Below are 15,128 nucleotides of genomic sequence, written 5' to 3' on the forward strand. Positions count from 1 at the left end.
ATAACCCCATCATAGTTCTCTCATTTCCCCCAGCAGTTCCACCCTCCCTCTCCCTCCCTGCAATGAAAAAATGAAAGATCTCATGGTCTTACAGATTTTCTTTATGCTTATTTTGGCCTACTTGCAACCCAAATACATCATCACGCTATAAGACGGCTCTCTAAGGCTCTTGGATCAATTAAAGGTAGCCCTAATCATTGCCAGTACAAACCTTTGCCTATTAACTCTTTCAAAGGGCATTTGTCATCACAAAAAGCTGTGGATGCCGTCTGGGTAAAAAAAGGTATTGTTTTAAGGCTGCTGAATATCTTAATTAGTTGTAATCGGAGGGGAGCTTGTGTCTGTAAAGTGATACAGTTACCTTTCACCTACTTGCTTTATTTTCTGAGTTTTTGTTTGGTTTTTTTTTTTTTTTTAAATCTCAGATGTACCTCAAGCATGCTGTTTTCAGGGTACAAGAGGACTGCACTTGCTGATCAAGCTGTAACTTACGACATTATTTTGTAAAGCCAAGTATTTGTTGTGGTAACCCAGAATGCATCTCCTTGGCCTGCGTTCAGCCAAGAGCGAGTCAGTGGAGAAGCATTGCTCCTTGCCAGCAGCCATCCTCCTTCTCTTCCCTCAGAAATCCTGGGTCTGTATCCTGGAAATGCAGAAATCCACCCCAAATCTTCAAGCACTTGCACATGTGCTCAGATCAAGCCCACAAATCGTCCATTAATGCAGAGTGTACACAGCCCTGTTTGGCAGGTCAAGGTAGAACAAGGTAACATTTTTTAGACGAGTAGTTCATTTGCCACAATTGTTGTCTCAAATGACTTGAAACAGTTTATTAACATGCTCTAAACCTCTGGGAAAATGTCCTTTTCTGCTGTTCCCTGAATCAAAACTTTTCTTGCAGTAGTTAATAATAAAAATTTGGTTTTTATTCAAGGAGACCCTTTTAAAAATGAAAATCACTTTTCCTTGGTATTCATGCAAAGTTTTGTTTGTGCTTATTGCTTTCTTGGTTTATTTTTCTGAGCAAACAGCATAGTTTATACTTAATTTAAAATATTTTATGCAAATCAAACATTTTTTTTAATGTGCATTTAATGGAGGCGTTAAGATACAGACAGAACCCATCCAGTCACATGGATTGATGGCACAGCAATGGCTTTCATCTTCTGACCCTCACTGTCTGGAGGTGCAATTCCCGAGAAGAGGATTTGGGAATATATGCTTTTCTTTCCATATTTTGCAAATATCTTCTTACAGGGAGGAGGAAACACTTGACAAAAAAATAACCGTAAGTCACACTTGATAAAACACATGCTTTTGTGCTTTAATAAAGAACTAGATACAGTGGTGATAATAAATAGTATTTAATTTTTTTCATCATGGGAAGGGGAGGGGATGTAACTATTGTCTTACTAGGGACTCCCCCTTTTCTGGGACAAAAATTCTTCAGAAAATACCTGGTATACCAACCATGGATATGAAATGGCTCATACAGTTTGGTCATTTGGAAAGCAGGGCAGTGCTATGGCTGGGAACCACCAGGCAAATGAATCCCCAACACTCACACTTAGCTGGTGGTTGGCTTGATGGATTTTGTTACAGGAAATGCCTGTATGCACAGATTCTCAGGAAAATATGGCAGAGTCACGTAAATGCAAGTGGTATTGTCCTCAGTCTCTTATTTTCCAATGAATGAGTGTAGTGGACAATGTGTGGCTTGAAGTGAGAATATGTTTATGATTTACCTAATTTTTTCAGAAGCCAAGATGGCACATGCACTTCTATCACCGGAAGATTTTTCTCTATCTCTCTAGATCCTGCATGGAGAACTTCTTGTAAGTATTTTATCTCCTTTTTAAAATTTTATTGTTCAAAAATTTATTTCTGTCTCCAAATTACTGTACTGTAGTAAGATCCTAATATAATCTCCATTTCACAGATGAGGAAAACGAGCCTGAAAAAAGATTAAAATTCCAATTCAAGGAGAGGCAGAAACTTAAGCACATCTTTTAATGTTCCTGCGATTTTGGCATAAGCTATTATGAAGAGTTTCTCTGGGATGCTGTCAGAGGTGAAAACAGCAAATGCTGAATTGCAGACAGTACCTCAGCCACAGTACTGCAGATTTTCCTTGTTATACTTGATAAAAAACATGATACAATGGGATTGTTGTAGAGGAGAGAGATTTATTTTTGTAGTTAGTTATTCAATATTTACATTATGGTATTGAACCTTATTTTAGCATGGAGGTCAATGAAGTTCTAACCTTTTCCTTCAGCTTTGTAGATTTTCACAGAAGTGTGTAGTATCTTTTCTTTGGTCAGGTGCCTCAGAAATAAAGTCGGAGAAATAAATCTGCACATTTCTCCCATGGCTGTGATAAGCATATGTATTTCCATAGAATGGCATTGTGTGTCATGCTCTATGTAACATTTTTAGGTGTCTGTACAAGTAGGACATTTATGAAGTGTGACTCATTTTTCCTTCTCCACACTGTTTCAGTGGAAGAGCTCAGACTGCGATGAGAAAAAGTAGTACACATTATTAAGAATTCTGATAAAGTAGGCTGAATTAATTTGTTTTCTTTGTGAGCCTTAATCCTGTGTTGTATTGGCTTCTTGGACATGGCTAATTTATTTGGAATTCCATTCTGTTCCCGACAGCATTCCTGATTAGCAGTTTGATCACCCAGAGCAAAGTTACATACCAGCTTTCAACTCTTGTAATCTAGCAGTGTAATTTTTTCAAATGGACTCTTTTCTTTCCTTCTTTGCCCCAGCTCCCCTTCTTTTTGTGTGCAAAGAGACTTTGAAATTAAGCAGGATAACCTGTTAGTAGAATGAAAAATTTCTTCAAAACACAATGTAGTTTGCTGAAAGCCCGAATTGCATTTTTGAATAGAAAAAATGATCTTTGGAGCGGTGTCAGTGCAGCATGTGAAATGTTTGCCTTCCATCACTTATAAAGGGTAACAGTTCTTTTCAATAACTGCATTTTATGAGTGGGGTGATATAATCTTCAAGTAGTTTCCAAGGTCTGCAGTTTGCCAAAGCATATTTTGCTTATGGTTAGTTTTAGAAAGTTTGAATTTTTCTTTACTTGTTAAGTTTGTCACATGGTGGACCTTGTAGGAAAATGGCAGCTGTATCATTGCTTCTATCTGTATTGGCTCGTGCAGTCAAAACAAAGGATGTCCAGGACACCCAAATTTAATTGTAAACCAGAGGCAGGTTTGGGTCTGAGCTCTTTTTGGTACAGCATGGGCAGAGCGTAATCCAAGTGATCTGGTCTGCCAAAGACATGGAGTTGCAGATGAGAGGGAAGTGAGTTTTCCATCCTGTGACATTTCTGAAAGTCCCAGTCTGGTTTGTGCACATTGAAAGGAAACAAGGATCTTAAGTGAAGGGAGGCTTGGGAATAGCCCAGAGACAGGTGACCACAGCACTCGTCAAAAGGCTCAAACTGTGGTTTTATGCATCAGTGCCTTCACTGCATAATGTTTGAAGACTGTGATCTGTCTGGTTTGTACTGATCTTGAATTGTAGGGCTCTGAAAAGCAGCTCTTGGCAAATACTTTGTAGAAACTGAAGCATGTTAGGCCAGTTTTCTGTGTTTGGAAAACTGACATTTTGTTGAAACATTGTTTTTTCAAAAATAGTATTCATTAAATTCTCTGTTGTATTGATGTGAATTATATTAATTCATTGGGGAAAAAAAATTACTGATGGAAGGAGAGCACCAGAAAAGGTTGGTTTAGGGCTAGATCATTGTGCCTGGTCAAATTTGGTGATAATTCCTTAATTTCCTCAGCAAAAAGCCCTGAGGTTCTTTCTGCCTCAAAAATTAGGCATCTAGCTGAGTGTGAAAACGTAGCAAATTGTGTATGGTCTCTCTGATCACTTAGGAGATAATAATTACTTGACAACTAGCTGCTCTGAACTTTATAATGTAAATCTTAAAATATTTATCTCTGTTTTTTTCCTGTTGAGTAACAAATTATTTTTGTATTTTTATATTTGTTCACAATTAGGTGGACATTTTGAACATTGCTAATCTTTTAATTGATTGGTGCCATTAAGTATCATGGCTTGTATGTGATCTATTCTGCTACTGCTGGGTCGTGTTCTGATCACATTCCTAGTACAAAATCCCCATAAATGAAAGGGAACCAAGATGTCTCCTGCTGACCATTGCCCCATCCAGCAGCACATGGAGGTAGGTGGTCATGGAATGACAGCAGAGGTCTCATCAAGTCTTTTTGGAAATACAGATGTCTTTGTGTAATCACTTTTAAGACTGATTTATAAGGTTTTGTTTAATTTCCTTCTAGTCCTTTCCCTTCACTTTTATTGCTGTTTCCTGCAATTTGTGCTCTTTTGTTGCATTTAAATCCCACTTTTGACACTTTTGAGGATGAGCTGAGGTTTTACTAATACTTCTGGTTTTATGGAGGCTGAAGGTAGTCTTAAGGGATGAAACACGTAATAAATGAAGTATCTTCTGTCTGTTCTTGTTGGTTTTGGTCATGGAAATGGGCATACCGAGCTGATTGCAGTGGGAGGAGTGTGTTTGCTGGGGATTTTCCAGGAGAAAACCCGTGGGGCAGGTGTTGACTTTGCTTTTGACTAAATGCAGGATTTAATGATCTTGATATGTGCACGTTATCACAACTTAGGTGGAGCAATAATTGACTCTGAATGTCAGATTTTGTCCTCTAAAGCGGTGACTTCTTGATCTGACTCTTTTTAAGTGGTATTTTGTTTTCAGTGCGATGTAGAATGCTTGCTCAGGAGGTGCCACGTATGTAACCTGGAGCAAGGTGCCTTTTTGACTCTGATAACTGTAGAAGGAACGTGATTCTGACAGATAAGTGCTGGTCTTGAATTTTTCCATTTTTTTTTTTAACAAAGAACTCAGACCTTCTTATTAGCCTTGCCAACACCTGCAAATCTTTGCTGCTTCCTTTGGTAGATATCCTGACTTTTGAATGTGTGGAAAATGCAGTAAGTCAAATATCCTACTTTTTAATTCTATTTTACATATATTTTGGGGTGGATTTCAAAATGATGTTAACAGTGGGTGTTTTAGGATTATTGTTGTATTGTCTGCTTTGCTGCTTGTAAGTTTATTTGATATTTTAAAATTTTGGAAATGTAGTGATATTTTAGGAGATTGCTTTCTAAGAGAATTGGAAAATGAGATGAAATCTGTGAAATCTGTTGCCTTACATTTTAAAAGTCAACAAGACTGCTTAATATGTACTTTTTTTCCCCCTCAACTACCCTTCAATGGGCATTTGCCAGAACAATTAATTATGTGACAATTTTAAAGCAAAATATAAACTTTGTCTTGGAAATAGTTTCACATTAGAGGATTTTAATAAATATTTCTAGCAGAATAGGGTAGTAATATTGGTTGTGTGATGAAAACATATGTTAGTAATAAAATATCACCCATCAGAAATGCTGTTCTATCATGTCATTATTCCCTAGAGAGATGACTAGTTGAAAAATGATTTTAACAAAATAAACTCTGAACAGAGAGGATGCTTTTATGGGTGATACAGCGCACATTCTTCAAAAAAGGCACATCATTAAAAATGGTGCCAGACATTAAGAACATCTCTTATGTAAAAAAGTAAGTTTGGGAAAATCCTAATAATAATGCTCAATGTATAGGCTTTACATAATGTTTTTCCTCACTTGCTCTCAAAATAATTTGCAAAGAGGGGAAGAACAACTACCCATGTTAAAACTGCATTTTCTAAAACTCAGCCACACCAATTTTAATCTGGCATTTAAATTCACCTTGCTCATGCTGTGCCATTAATTTTCTGTGGGAGGAAATCTGTCCCAAGGAGTGAAATCCAAGCAGGAAAGCACTGTCCTTCCATTTTGGGCAGCATTCTTGCGTGTGAATACAAGCGGGGTGCCAGGCTGCCAGCCATGGCATGTAGAGCCAGGGAGCTGCCATTGCCTGGGCAGCCAGCATAGAAGCTGCCCCGGCTTTGTGTCAGTCTGTCCCGCGCACATCCCGGTGCCAGGCGCCAGGGACGTGCTGCCTCTGTTCCAGTTTTGACATCTGGCCAGGGATGTGCTGCCTCTGTTCCAGCTTTGACACCTGGTTAGGGATGTTCTGCCTCTGTTCCAACTTTGACACCTCGCAGGGACCGCTGGAGCCGCTGGAGCTGAGAACAGCTTGTGAGTCCAGGCAGGAGGAGGCACCTGTTCCCTTGGCACTGGAATGAACCCCCAGTTCATCCCTGGAGTATTACCTTAAGTAGCTACCTTAGTGGCTACTACCTTAAGTAGCCACCGGTGTCCTCAGCACTAGGAGAGTGAGCTTGAGCTCGTTGCCAAGGCATGGGATGTGCTGGATTACAGCTAATGCTGAAATTGTGGTTTCCAGCAATGCTGCTGGAGCACAGATAGCTGCGTTGCACCACGCTGGAGGAAGAGGGTTGTCACAAAAGATGCACTTTCCTTGCAGCCATCCAGATACTGCCTCTCTAAAAAAAATTCAGATATCGTCGCCTCAACCAGTAATTAATTGTTCAGCTACAAAATGAGCCAGTTGCCCAAGTGAGTGCATACTGTGGAGTCCCTGTCTTGCAGGGGTTGTGTTGTAGCAGATAGAGCCACTGAACAGTTTGTCAGACTATTTTTCTTGCTGAAATCCCTTTCAGATGAGATGATTTCCTTTCTTCTCATCTGTCTGGGTGTAGGTATCTTAAAAGAAAAGAACAGGTTAGAGAAACAGCTGTCAGGAATGATGTAATTGATTTTGCTTTAGGGCAAGCTGGTAGACCTTTTGTGCTCCTTTTAGCCTTTTTCCTGTAGCTGTAGGTGACCCTAGTAACATATACATGTGTTTATCTGTTCTCTCCAGCCTGCTGCATTTTTTTCAGCAAAGTCTTTGCTAGCTGAAAGGAACAGTCCCTTTAAACTCAGCAGCTTTTGGAATCTGTAGGTATAAAAAGACATTGTTTGGTGTGCCTCCTCAAAGATTCCTCCTTAATCCTGATTTTGTGTACTCATCCCATGGTTGAGCCTTCCTGTCCAGAGGAATTTGAGTTGATTCCCATTCCTTCACAGTTGCACACATGGCAATATGTCAGACTTTCTTGCCTTTTAAGCAATTTGATCAGTTCTGATACTTTCCACCTCCATTAAGGAATGCATGTGGTAGTTGAGAACACCCATTAGAGTGAACAGACTCCTGAAACCCCTGAAAGTATTTGCTTTGCTCTGCCATTTAACTGTTTACAAAGCCCAGGGCTTTGCTTCTGATACACATTCAATAAAAGGGACAGAGTCTTTATTTTTTTTTAATTTCAGTATAAATGTGGCTCTGTTAGCTGTGTAGTAGGCAACATGTTGACTTTCATGAGGTTACCCCAATCAAGGACAAATTTGACCAGAAAGTGATACTTTGAGAGGATACTGACAGCCAGTATTTTGGTATGACATTTGGTTTAATGCAGACTTTTTAAAAGTCAAGGAAGCAGCTCTGACACAGGGCCATTGCTTGAACCATATCCAAGTAATTCCATTTACTGCTGAACCTTCCCAATTTTGCCTTCAAAACTCCACGTGTCCAGGCCCAGGCAAGAATTGCTTAAACATCAATAAAAGTTCCTTGTTTTCTTCTGAACTGGGTCCTGGAGTTTGTGTTCCAGGACCAAGTTCTAATGAGGACTCGGCATCTCCAAGGACCTTAAGGTATTACTGTACCCTGAATTTAAGGGAAGAAGAATGTAGAATTCCCAAAGCTTTATGTCTCTGAATCAGGCTTTAATTTCTTTTTAGACAGAAAGTGCAGGAAAGGGACTTGCTAGTTAGTAAGTCTGAAAAGATCTTAACAGTTCCAGTAATTACTCATTTCATCAATCTATCTATATTTAAAGTGAGCTAAACTGAGTTCTTTCCTATAGTGTCTACTTCAAATAATGCTGCTTTACATTTGGAGAGCCAAATAAGGAAACATAGCATAATCTTACAGGAGTTTTGTTCCCTTTCAGTTTGCACAGCTCAGACTTGCTATAACAAGAGCACTTCTTTCTATGAAACCTTTTTAACATATTGGACTAAACAAACTATCTCCTAAAGAAAGTAGGAGCATTTTTTTCGTGTTTGTGTGTGTGTGTGCTTTGCTCTAGCCTTGGCTCTTGAGGACATTTCTGCATTTGTCTATGTACTAAATGAGCGATGCATTTTGGACAGCTTCAGTGTTCTGATTTGGTTTTTTGTGCTTTTTTGTCTCCCCCTCTTCCCCCTCCCCTTCTTCCCCTTTTCATTTGTCTAGGGAAAAAAAAAAGCTCCTCCAGTGTTGTTTCCTGCAAAGACCATTCTTAAGAGCTCGTTGGACAGCGCAGGACTCTTAAAGTGATAGCTAATTGAAAGAAAGGCCCTGATTGTCTTGAGGGAGCTGGAAAGTGCTGCGTGTGCTGCTGAAAGGGACTAGGGAGAAGGTGCCTAGTTTCGCTGAGCAGCTGCTGCTGGAGATATTTGGAGATTACATCAGCATTGGAAAAGAGGGGCCAAAAAAAAAAAAAGTCCAACTTCACAGAGACGGAGTTTATGGAGGTTTTTTTCCCCCTTCCAAAGGTCTTCTGACAATACTGTCATTGTCAATATAAGAGTTGTTAATTCTTTATGAATAGCACATGGGGCCTCTTGACTAAATAGTACGTTACATGTCCCAAATCTGTCAGCTGGACTCTTCTCTCACATGCTAGTGAGATCACTTTGATTGGAATGTTAGAGGAATTGCTGGGCTGGCTGTGCAGAACTGAATACTGCATTATATAATTAGATTTCCCAGATTATATTTTTTCACATTATCTCATTATTCTAGCTTAAATATGGAATCAGTCCTTTTGATGGTTTTACTTGTTGTAATTATATTAATACGATTCATTTTGTGGTCCTGTCTTAGTTCTTATATAGATCATAAACTGTCCCAAAGGTTTCCTGACACAAAAAAAGAGGACTAAAAGATTTCAAAAGGCTTGTTCAGATTTGAATTGACAATGGGGAGAGCTGGGTAAGGTAAATGGAGCTAGAGCAGCTTTTACCTTGGGATCTGATGAGAGAGAAATGACCTGTTGAGACTACAGCCGAGTGAAGATCTTTCAGAAAGCCTCACGCTGACAGAGGGGAAGGAATGACAACTGATTGAGTCAAATGACTTTCTATCCAACTTGGGCATGAATTTGCTGTTGGGAACAGACTTGTGGACTTCTGCCAATTAAATGATGTGGACAAGCTGGAAGGAATCCTTTTGCTGGCCAGTCCAAGAGCGCTCAGTGTCCACATGCCACGCTGTGGGCTGGCAGGAGTGGATTTTTACCTGGCTGGTTGATTTGTTACCAAATTGCTCATGGCTCTTCCCAGCCAGTCAGATCTGAAACTGACTGAATGATTTCAGCTGACCATAACCTGCCAAATACTCACATTTCTTAGCAAGTGATATATATGAGTACCAGCACAAGGTTGATACCACGGAAATAATCTGTTCCATGCAAGACAGATTTGTGTCTCAGAGATTGTCTGATGGACTCTGGCTGTGCTTCAGCACCAACAATGGGTGGGGTGACAACACAAGTGAGTTTTGATACCAAAGCCCTGCAAGTGACCTTCATGTCTAGCCTGAAACAAGCACCCTGCCAGGACACTGGAGGATTTGACTACTTGCCCAAGGACAAAGGGACTTGGGATTTCTTGGTTAACTTACCTGGCAAAAGGAAGTAATTTTTTTTCAAATGAACTGTCTTCTTTAAAATAGGTGTTGTATTAAGTCAAACAACCTAAATCTTACTGCAACTCAGTTTAATACTGTCTTTTAAGAACTGAATTTTTCTAGAGTAAAGGTAGGAAAATTGTATTACCTTGCCCTAGAAATGCACTATCCTTGGCCTAGTCACTCTTCAAAAAAAATTGTTTTTTTAAATCCTTTTTTTTTGTTTGATCATTTTCTATCTCATGTGAAAGTGAAGGTTACCACTTCATATACTTATTTCTGTATCTCTTGGTGGCTCACATGATGGTATCAGAGTTCAGGTAGGTAAAAGCCCACAGTATTCCCATACAGAATTTCTGGCCCATTCATGACTCACACACTCCTACAGGCTTGTCATTAGTAACTGCTTATCAGCCCTTGTAATTTTGTCTTTTAGAGCCTCCTAAAAATCAGACATGAGAGCTGGTATGTGCTTAGGCAGTGTAGCAGGGTAAATGTCAGGTCAATTGATTTCAGCATCAGGTTTTATTTATGGTGGATGACCAATCTACAAAACAGCCTGTAATGCTTGAAGGTGCATGTCATGGGCTTGAAATCCTGCCAGACAACAATAAATTATATGTAGGTATGACTAACCCCTTGTTTGTTTCTCTGATTCTTAATTTTAATGATAGTTCTGTCCTTTTTTATGTTTCCCCAACACCAGCAAACCACAAAGGGAAGGTGAAATGTTGTCTACTTGATATGCAGACATACCTTTTATAATGAGTAACTGGAAAAATAGCGACAGTGATACATTTTTCTTCTTTCAGTTAATCATCGCTATTCTGAGCTGTTGTATGCAAAACAAAACTTGTGGAGAAATTGATAGTGCCTTTAAGAAACAAATATTCTAATTCTTTATTTCAGTCCTATTGAAATTGCATTTGACAGTGTACTGTTTGTATTAATTGTGTAAAAGTGTGAATGTAATGACAAGCCATACAGGTGAAGTTGTGGTTTGCTGCCTTTAACATTTGGGGATATTGGAACTGACACCAGTGTGGAATTCACTACTTTCATTTTTTTATCCCTGCAGGACAACATTTTAAGTTTTCCCTGTAAACCAGAGCTTGTGGTCTTGTTATGGACCATACCCAATGGACTCGATCTGTTGGTATTTTTGTATCTAAAGATTTTATTTGGACCTCATTTGAGTCACGTGAGTTGCACTCTGATTATAAGTGGTCTGGCCAAATATTATTTGGCATAATATTGCTCTGTGTCCTACAATGGTAAAACTGGCTGCAACCCCAAGCAGGCCATTAGAACATCCATGTTTTGAGGCACATTTTATTATTTTAATAATCATAAAAATTTTGACTGAGGAGTTAATTTAGGTCTTGTTGCCTACTAAACTCCTTATGCATTCAAAGCAGTTTTAATAGCAATTTGGTTAATTTCTTATTGCATTCATATAGTTGTTTCCCATCCTGCAGGATGTGGGAAGCCATCCTGTTTATCCTGCATTACAAAGTTAGGACTATCATACTTTCAGGAGTGCAAAATGTAAAGGAGATTGAGATCTTCCCCTTTATCCCCATAGGTCTTTTCCCTCTCTCTTTTCATGGAGATAAGAAAAATCGAAGCCCTTTAAATGTGGTATGATGTGAAAATATCCACTGGTATTTCCTGGTATTTCCTATGGAGCACTGTGCTGACATTTAGATATTTAAAAGATATTTATACTCGTTGATATTTTTTTTTTTTGCATTTAAGGATGTATTTAAAAAAAAACAAGTGCTTAATGTCAGTTTTGAGCTGTGGATAGAATGAATGATGATTACAGAGTGGAGCCTCCTTTCAAGACATGAAACAAAGGTTTGTGTAAAGAAAGAGAAAAATAAAAGTGAAATACTGTGATATTAAAATCCTTGCTAATGTAAAATTATTTGTATTTTTATATATTGATTAAAATGTACTGTATATAGATATATTTGGTATGTTTATATTAATTTATATAGTTAATTAATATTAAAGATATAAATTATTACATCATTACCAAATTACCATGTAACCTACTGAGAAGAAACCCCACTCTTTGCTTGAAGACATTATTGTGAAGAATCTCTAAGATGGGGGGAGATATATATATATATGTATATGAATATATAGATTAAATAGAGCCTATTACACATCTAAATCAAAAATAAAACTGTATGACGTATGGATGCAGAACTGGTCTGTGTTAGGCCTGTGCTAATTTATTTATTTAATTTACCTTTTTTGTGGTACCAATGGTACCAATAAAACCAAATTTACTCCCAAAACAAATAGCCATTTTCAAGTTCTACAACTGATACTTCTTTTTTTTTCCTTTTTTTTAAAGCAGGGATAAAACATCTTTCTGAGCTGTAAAATCTCAATTGATTTTAAATATCCCAGTCATCTGCAAATGCAATTCCCATCCCACATCATGTAACGTGCAAGAAGTTGGCATTTTACGGACTGGATTATGGTATGGAGAACTAATTACAGCAAGCTCATGGTCATCTGAGCATGTAATTATATTTATTGATTAAAATAATGCCACGATTTCACTTTGCAGTGCCATTACACTGGTACCCACTTAAACAATTCCTGTCAAACTATGTAAACCGGAGTGCTGAAGAACTCCCTTAAACGGATCTGGCGATGCAATAGGTGGCCTAATTACTTTAGTTAGGTCCATCACAGCCAAATTTGGGGAGGAGCAGCTGAAGACACCACGACTGACTCTTGCAGAGGGAATCTGGACAGCTGGGGGCCTGGTCACCAGCTGTTTGCAATGAACTGCCACCTCATAAACTGGGGCTCGGGGGAAATCCTGCAACGTGCATTCGTGTTCCGTGTCACGGCCCTGGAGAGTGGGGAAGTGTTGTGAGGGTCTCCCTGTCAGGATTCATGTAGGCCCCAGATTGTTGGACAATTAAATGGCAGAAGTCCTGTCCTGGTTGGTTAGCAGGGACACGGAGTTGCTCCAGAAATGCAGTTGGGTTCTACTTGATTGTCACCAAAGCGGGTGACCTGATAGGGTGGCCCTTTCACTGCGGGCAGGGCTTGTAACAGCATCTACTGCTAACGCTGCCAGGCACTTCCAGGCCTTAAGGCCTATTTTCAGCTGTTCACAACTTTGTCAAAGTAGCTTTTCAAACTAAATTTTTCCATGTTTCATTTGGTGTCTGCCTCTGTCTGAATTCTCTTCAGAAGGTTTCAGCCAGAACAGTTTAATGTCTTCCAAGAACAAGACTAGAAAAAAATACATTGTTTTTCCCATGCTACAAAAGTATTGGAATTTTTTTTTTTCTGGAAAAATGTAGTTGTCCCACTCTGGGAGATAATTTTTTCTCAGCCTTGTCAGGGATATGTAATTCTTGTTCACATCAAGAAAATTCTGTAGCTACCTACCACAGATTCAAGGGGTACAAGATCAGATATGATGTGGGGAAATGAGGATAAGGAAACTGATGTGAAAAAAAGAAATTACGGTGAGGTTTTAGCTAAAGAGGATAAGTGGGATAAGTTAATGAAAGGCAAGATGGACTACACCATGTAGGAGAGAGAATTTGCTCCAGGAGTGGGTGAGAGTGGAGACACTGATGAAATTAGGATGGTTTGGACTATCAGCAGACAGGACAAAAGTGGAGTTGGAAATATATGACCTACAACATTCTATGACTAGGGAGACTAAGACTTATTTTGCAAACTGCTTTGAACTTGGAATAAAGAGTCCAGGGAACTGTCAAAAGGATAAGAACTGGATAAAATGTTTGCTGGGTGTCTATCCCTTTAGAATATTGGTATAAATCCTGGAACCTAAGTATCATCCATTTTTTAGCTGTTAGCAAATTTCTGGTTTTGCTGGTGGAGCATTGTATGCTGAGCATATACTGGGCTGTATTAACAGGATGTGACAAAGTTGAGCACTGACATTAAGAAAGTAATAGAGTTAAGGATTTATATGCAATTTTTGCTCTGTTCCCTGAGTATCATGACAGCTTCTTTTGCTCATTTGTTGCACAGGAAGAAGTACTCTGGGACTGAAGCTTGCAGGAGCAATTCTTTGAATATCCCCAAAACAGTGATAGTCTATGAAATGCAGATCTCTAGGAAGACTCAAGTTTTGAGTGCAGTGATGAGGAAATTAATTCTTTGTCAGTCATTGAGTTCTAAGTGAAAACACTTAGAGATTCTTATTCTTTGCTTTGTGGCTGTTTACCTGAAGATGCTGGGCCTAATTTGCTTATTTGCTAACTTGCTATTTGCCTTTGCCAATCACCATAAACACCAGATTGTCAGTTTAACAAATAAATTAGTACCAGTTTCACAAACTAACAAGTACACTGAAAAATCAAATTCTGATAATCTGAAGTAAGATGTGTAAAATAAGTAGATTCAAAAAGAGGAATTCTTCTGTAGTTTGTTTTTTTAATGCAAAATGAGATAGTGTGGATATATGCAAAAGTGTTAATCAACATCTGGACAAAGTGCTGATAATGAAGAAAACATGAGAATTTATAAAGAAACCACTGTCCATCCTGTCCAGCAAATGTGACAGGAACGTCTTGGAAAAATAATCTCTGTGGCAAATGAGTATAACAAAATGGAGGAAAAGTACCTTTACCTCCCCATATGAATGAGAAGAAACCAATAGTTCCTTCTCTCTGAGGTGCTAATGAGTGCCCAGATATGTGTAATTAGTGTCCAGACCCTTTTCACAGTTGACTATCCCACAGATGTGGAGCTTCCAGCTCTGAGATTTGAGTGCTCTGGTTGCATGAAGAAATTTTAAAAAATTATTTAGAATGGAAACATCCACAGCATTTAGGTATGCGTGGGAGTCTTTTAATTTTGCGTGTTGACCATTGATCCCCAGACAGCATATCAGTGGTACATGTCTAAATATTTTTTTTTGAAAGGCCCAGGTGAATTTGAAAACTGGGTCCTGTATTTAAAGGAATACTTGAACCTAGGTCTATGGCGCGTGAGTTTAAACCCATTTCCTGACTGCCTCCCCTTTGAGAATTGGCAGCCTTAAAACTCTTCATCCAAGTTTCTAACTGATACTTATGAGGTAGAGAATCCTTATTTTGGTCTTTCAAGAATACCTTTTTCTTTGCCATAGATTTTTAAAAAGCTGCTTATAGTTGGTGCTCTTTTCTGGAAATTATTACCAAATCATAAAATCTAGAATTAGTTGTTTCTCTTCCATAGTCATTGTATGAAGACAAACTCATGGAAGAAGGCTTCATCAAGGGCTATTAAGTTCAGGAAATCATTGTGCTACAGAATGCTGAGAGCTGAAAAGGGTATTAAAGAAGCATCACCAAATGTTTGTCCTATTCTTAGTCTCTTTGAAGATATCCCCT

The 15,128-nt window shown here is 38.7% G+C and overlaps 1 protein-coding gene across 1 annotated transcript; it reads left to right on the forward strand.

Moving 5' to 3' along the window:
- Window positions 1-7,721: 7,721 nt before the first annotated feature.
- On the forward strand, window positions 7,722-10,661 carry SMIM38 (small integral membrane protein 38). Its single transcript, XM_068194200.1, has one exon. It carries the CDS (start codon window positions 8,864-8,866, stop codon window positions 8,993-8,995), a length of 132 nt encoding a protein of 43 aa, XP_068050301.1. The 5' UTR covers window positions 7,722-8,863; the 3' UTR covers window positions 8,996-10,661.
- The last annotated feature ends 4,467 nt before the right edge of the window (window positions 10,662-15,128 follow it).

This window comes from Anomalospiza imberbis, chromosome 6 (genome assembly GCF_031753505.1).
Source record: "Anomalospiza imberbis isolate Cuckoo-Finch-1a 21T00152 chromosome 6, ASM3175350v1, whole genome shotgun sequence".
NCBI lineage: Eukaryota > Metazoa > Chordata > Aves > Passeriformes > Viduidae > Anomalospiza > Anomalospiza imberbis.